The sequence below is a fragment of the Panthera uncia genome, assembly GCF_023721935.1.
Source record: "Panthera uncia isolate 11264 chromosome E2 unlocalized genomic scaffold, Puncia_PCG_1.0 HiC_scaffold_19, whole genome shotgun sequence".
Lineage (NCBI taxonomy): Eukaryota > Metazoa > Chordata > Mammalia > Carnivora > Felidae > Panthera > Panthera uncia.
Genome location: NW_026057588.1, coordinates 3,240,081 through 3,246,460, shown reverse-complemented (window position 1 = coordinate 3,246,460; position 6,380 = coordinate 3,240,081). Strand labels below are relative to the sequence as shown.

General features: G+C 50.4%; 1 protein-coding gene across 1 annotated transcript; it reads left to right on the top strand.

The window, feature by feature from the left end:
* Nucleotides 1–1,266: 1,266 nt before the first annotated feature.
* Nucleotides 1,267–2,278, top strand: LOC125916095 (olfactory receptor 5V1-like). Its single transcript, XM_049622262.1, has one exon. It carries the CDS (start codon nucleotides 1,352–1,354, stop codon nucleotides 2,276–2,278), a length of 927 nt encoding a protein of 308 aa, XP_049478219.1. The 5' UTR covers nucleotides 1,267–1,351.
* Nucleotides 2,279–6,380: the final 4,102 nt, after the last annotated feature.

Below are 6,380 nucleotides of genomic sequence, written 5' to 3'. Positions count from 1 at the left end.
CATTATCCCATTCTACAGAGGAGGAAACTGAGGCTCAGAGAGATTAAGGTATTTGTCCAAGGTCACACAGAATCCAAACCCTGGATGTCTGGTTGCATAAGTATTCCTTTTTTTTTTTTTTTAAGATTTACTTATTTTTGAGGGAGCACACAAGCAGCAAAGGGGCAGAGAGAGTGGTGGGGGGAGACAGAAGATCTGAAGTGACAAGACAGGGCTAAAACCCACAAATGGTGATATCATGACGTGAGCTGAAGTCGGAGGCTCAACCGACTGAGTCACCCAGATTCTCCACAAAAGCATTCTTAAATTCTACTTCCCTACCATACACTACCTCTTATGCTGGATGCTGGGGAACAAAGACATGAAAAAGAAGTGGTCCCTGCACACAGGTGGGTGGGTGCTCACAGTCTAGTGGGGGAAATCGATCATTAGAAGGCCTTGGGTAGGGAACTGTAATTAAGATGCTATGGGGTCGTCTGGGTGGCTCAGTCGGTTAAGCATCTGACTTCGGCTCAGGTAATGATCTTGAAGTTCATGAGTTCAAGCCCTGTGTTGCACTCTGTGCTGACAGCTCAGAGCCTGGAGCTTGCTTCAGATTCTGCGTCTCCCACTCGCTCTCTCGCTCACTCTCTTTCTCTCTCTCTCTCTCCCTCAAAAATAAACAAGCACAAGTTGGGGAGGGGAAGAGAGAGAGGGAGAGACAGAATCTGAAACAAGCTCCAGACTCTTAGCTGTCAGAACAGAGCCAGATGTGGGGCTTGAACCCACAAGCTGTGAGATCATGACCTGAGCTGAAGTCAGCCGCTTAACCAACTGAGCCACCCAGGCACCCCAACATTAAAAAAAAAATTTTTTTAAAGATGGTATGGATTTATGAAGCAGAGACACACGACAAGACCAAAACTCTTAAACTAGAAGCCCCATTTGATGGGCAGAGTGTTTTAAGTTCAGGCTCACTGCCAACATGTAATACTTGGGAAATTTCACATTTACAAATTTTCTTGAAAAATGTCAGAAGATCTGGCAGTGCTTGGCCCACCACTAAAGCTGGTGAGAGCTCAGAGCAGCTGTCTCATTTGAGTGCCCTATCCCACCCCCCCACCCCCACTGGTGGCACTCAGCCAGGTTCACTAACTTATGCATGTGCCAGGCCTCCATAGGTATTTGAACGCGAGACCTCCCAGAAGACAAATAATGCACGTGTGCTTCGTGAAGGAACATTTGAGCATCCTTTCCAGATGAGCTCAGCCCCCTTCTTTTCTCCTAGGTCTCTGCTCTGGTCTCATCTCTCCCCTCTTGCTCTGCTCCTTGGGTGTCCTCTGTGGTCCAGGAGCTTTTCCAGAGAGAGACCATGGCCAACCTGACAGCAGTAACTGCCTTCCTCCTCCAGGGCTTCTCGCCTGTCCCTGAGTTACAGCTGCTCAGCACGGCCACCTTCCTCCTCATTTACCTGGCCACTGTTCTGGGAAACATCACCATTGTGGCGGCCGTGACACACGATGCCTGCCTGCACACGCCCATGTACTTCTTCCTCAAACACCTCTCCTTGGTGGATATCTGCTCTGTGTCCACCACCTTGCCCTGGGCCCTGGTGGCCACCATGCTGGGCTCCAGGGAGATTTCCTTGTGTGCATGTGCATCCCAGCTCTTTGCCTTTGTCTGCCTTGGGTCCACGGAGTGTTTTCTCATCACCTCCATGGCTTTCGATCGATGTCTGGCCATCTACAAGCCCCTAGTTTACACAGCAATCATGAGCCCCCAGACCTGTGTCTCCCTGGTGGCAGTGGCCTGGGGCAGCGGGCTCCTTTTCTCTGCCTTCCACACAGCCAACACCTTCTCCCTGCCTTTTTGTGGCCCCAACGTGATTGAGCACTTCTTCTGCGACATCTCCCCACTTATGCGCCTGGCCTGTGCCAACGCGGATGCCCACGAGGCGGCAGGGTCCACAGCCAGTGGCTGCATCATCATGAGCTGCTTTGCCCTCACTGTTCTGTCCTATGTCTGCATTGTGGCCACCGTGTTTCAGATCCATTCCACGGCTGGCCTCTGGAAGGCCTTCTCCACGTGCTCTTCCCACCTGGCCACCATTCTCCTGTTTTACGGCACCGGTAGCTCTGCCTACATGCAGCCCGCCGCCAGCTACTCCCCGATGCAAGGGCGCGTAGCTGCTGTCTTCTACTCTGTCCTCACACCCACCCTGAATCCACTAATCTACAGCCTGAGGAACAAGGACATGAAGAGAGCCCTGAAGAAGCTTTATCTTCAGGTACCCTTTTAGAACTTGGTATGTGGACATGGGAGGGACCCAGAAACCCTCCCAGAATTTTCCTCCTGGTCATGGTCCAGGTATTAGTGCCTCCAAAGACCACCCGGAACACACCTGTAGCCAAAAATTTGGCAGCCAAGTTGGATGACATTGAGCCCTTCCGGGGTCCTAGTGGATGTCCAGGTAAGATGACATTGAGCCATGCCGGGGCCCTAGTGGATGTCCAGGTAAGGTGGAGACATGTCCAACATGCATCTAATTTAGGAAAATGCTACCATATGTACACAGGGAAAGACAGAGCTAGAGGGAGCGAATAAACAGTGGGGATCATTCCATCCAAGAGCCCCTTCAATGACCCTTTGCCCTGGAGTGCGAGTCCAGTAGGAAACCATCCTCTCAGTTCCCATGGCCCTTCCACAAGAGGACACAGCATGGCCGACTCAATGTGAGTCTAATGTCTAATGGCAGACATTCTTCATCTAGTATCTGTCCTAAATGCAAGCCAATGGCTTCATCAGAAGAAGCAACGATTCCAGAAGGAAAATAGACCATATTGGACTTGCAGGGATACACTGTGTAGTCTTCATGTGACTCCTTCTAAGGGAATGTCGAAGGCATTTTTGTCTTCCTACCACGTTTACCTAGTAGCATTGCATGAGTTGGATTTTTTGCTCAGTTGCTTTCGCAGAAAACGAGTTAACAGTGACTTCAAAACCACAGAAGCCCTCATTCTCATTCATGTAAACACCTGTGCTTGTCTCATTCATGTAAACACCTGTGATCCTGGTGTCTGTGTGCCACAAAGTCATCCTGAGACCAGATTTCTCCTATCTCATTGCTCTGTATCCCTCAAGTCCTCCGATCCATGCAGCTTTTTAAAAAAAAATTTTAACGTTTATTTATTTTTGAGAGACAGACAGAGACAGATCATGAGAGGGGGAAGGGCAGAGAGAAAGGGAGACACAGATTCTGAGGTAGGCTCCAGGCTCTGAGCTGTCAGCACAGAGCCTGATGCAAGGCTCAAACCCATAAGCCGTGAGATCATGACCTGAGCCGAACTGGGGTGCTTAACTGACTGAACCCTCTCTATCACTTCAAAAACATTACTTTGTTGAGACATTTGCGGGGGGGGGGGGGAGTTTTAGGAGAAGTTTGCTGTGCTACTAACATATCCTTGAGGATTAAGAGTCCTCTTCTACTTGGGAATACCAGCCTCTTGATCAAATGCATAAGCCCTGGGAGAGACATAAATTGTCCAAAAAGAGAAAAGGGGCATGTGATGAGCCAGTCAGATTACATAAATTTTTGGTGATCACGTGGGTGTGGCAGACACACCCTTAGGTGATCACCAATGAATCACATCCTCTTTATATAATCCCCTTACCTGAATGTGGAAGAAACTTGTGATGTATTTTTAGCCAAAAGAATATGGCAACGGTGATGGGATGTCATTCCCATAACCACTTGAGATCTACTCAGTGAGACAGAAAACATCCAGTCACTTGGGTATCCCAGGTTTGGGGTAGCAGGCTCTCTATAATCCTGTAGGTCTCAGCTCCAATGCCACCTCCTCAGAAGGGTCTTCCTTAACTCTCCCATCCAAATTAGGTCACCTCCAGGTCACTCTCAATCCCCTCCTTTTGTTTTATTATCTATGTTGCATTTATCACCCTTCTGAACTACTTACTCAGTTTGTTTGGCCACAAATCCCCATCCCCTCCCTCCAAATATAACCTCCAGGAGGGCAGAGCTCTGTTCTCTTCAATGCTGTGTGTACTGTCTGGCACACACTAGGTGTTCAATATGTGTTCCTCCAAACAAACAAATGTGAAGCAGAACCACAAAAAAACAAAAAGCCAGAGCTGCACTGGTGTTATCTAGAGTCAGGGGGCTGGGACCCCTGAGCCCTTAATGGTTTCTAGTCCCCTCTCCACAGTTATTTATGCCACACCTGCATGGCATCATGGGGCTCCACAAACCCAGTAGGGACAACCCTTTCCCTAGTCAGATTAACTAGTGCAGTTGAATCCAGACCACCACCAATTGGAGGACAGTTCATCATTTCACACTCCACCAAGAAAGGAAAAGGCACCGCCAATAGAACTTTGACACTTTGTCAATAAAACACATCTTGGTTTCCAATATTAAAATGTGCTGCTCAGCCTTCAGATCACAGCCCAACTATCACTTCCTGAGCACCCCTGCTGGCGAAGCTGGGTCATTTTCCTTCTATACTCTCAGAACTCTCCTTTCTCCAAAACATGCATTGCAGTGTCAGTGAATTGTTTAGCTATTTGTTTACAAATCTATTTCCCCATGAGAATTAAAGCTGAATGAAGGTAGAGATTACATTTGCTTGCTTTGTGTTATCCAATAGCGTGATGGAAAACCAGCTCTCTGAAAAAAATTGTAGCATTTGCTAATTTCCATGGTGTAAATAACCTCACCACAGCTGATGTCAAACTATGAATCTATAGGGTAACAACTGGTTTGTAACATTTTCGAATGTTAGTAATTAACCCTCGTGAGATGTGCTAGCATGCTCCAGCACCAAACACGGTGTCAGTGAAGAATAGAAACTCAATAAACAATTGGTTCGTGAATGAATACGTTCATGTTAAATCACATTGCACGAATACGTAGCAAGTCCTTGAAACTTAACACACCTACACGCAGTCTCTATTTTTCCTCCTTCCCCAGTTTTCCTGCTCCTTCCCCAGTGTTCACCCCATTTAGTGCACTGCCATCCATCCATCCCCAGGGCAGAAATCTAGCAGGCTACTGATTTCCCTCTTACCCTCACCTCTCCCCATCACACTCCACTGTGTCCCTCCATGTATGTTTCAAACCCATGCATTTAACACCAGGCCTTGACCACCATCCTAACCCAGCACACACCATCTCTGCCTGGACTATCCCACGGGCCTCCTCCCTGATCTCCCTGCCTTCACTATTACCTTCCCAAACTCCCCTCCACCCAGAAAACATGGATTCCTGTTTAGAATATGAATCACATCGTGCTATCCCTGTTGCAGCCCTTCACTGCCCTAGGCTCTCCATGTGCGGAACCCCATCCACCTCTCCAGTTTCCTTCCCTGCGCCCTCCCCTGCATCTTTTATCCCAAGCTATGCTGGTGTTATCTCAGTTCTTCAAACACGTCAATCCTTTCCCTGCCTCAGGGCCTTTGCACCTGCTCTTTCCTCAGTTCAGAAAACCCTTCCCTACATTGGGGCATTGCTGCTGCTTCATATTTGTCATCTCTTTCAAAAGACCTTTCTAAACCACCTCTGAGTAGCACGGCCCTTCCCATCCCTTATCATACTTGGTTCTGAGACAAGGGGACTTTACTCCGCGGAGGACGCAGCTGCCGCGCCACAAGGAAGTGCGCCTGTGCGCAAGACTCGGGACTACATTTCCCAGAGCGTTCCGCGCGGGGGGGGGGGGGGGGGGGGGGGGGGGCCGCCCCCCCCCTTGGGGGGCGGAGGGGGTCAGAGCAGCGCGGGTGCTGAGCCTGTGGCTGTGCGTGTCCGCGTGTGGTGCGCGTGGCGGGTGAGCGAGTGCAGGTCTTTGTGCGCTCACGCGCGTGAGGGCGGATCATAGGTGGGCAGGTGGGTCCGTTTGTGTGTGCGCGCGCGAGGGCAGATCACAGGTGTGCGTATGAGTGCAGGTGTGTGTGTGTGCATGTGCGCGTGAGGCCGGAACACAGGAGGGTGTGCGAATGCAGGTGTGTGTGTGCGCGCGTGCATGTGCGTGAGCGTGTGAGGGCGGATCACAGGCAGGCGGGTGAGTGCGTGTGCGTGTGTGTACACGCGCGTCAGCGTAGATCACGGGCGTGCGAGTGCAGGTGTGTGTGTGTGTGTGTGAGAGAGAGCACGCGTGAGGGCAGATCACGGGCAGGCGAGTGCAGGTGTGTGTGTGCGCGCATGAGGGCAGATCACAAGCGGGCATGTGAGCGCGTGCACAACGAGGGTAGAGTGTGGTATGTCACGTACAGGTTTGCCATGGCTGAGTTGGGGGTTCGTGCAGTGGGGACGTAGTCCTGAGCGATTCTGTGTGGGAGGGACGCACCCCCGCCTGTCGGATGTCCGCGTGGACAGGGCTGACACATACCTG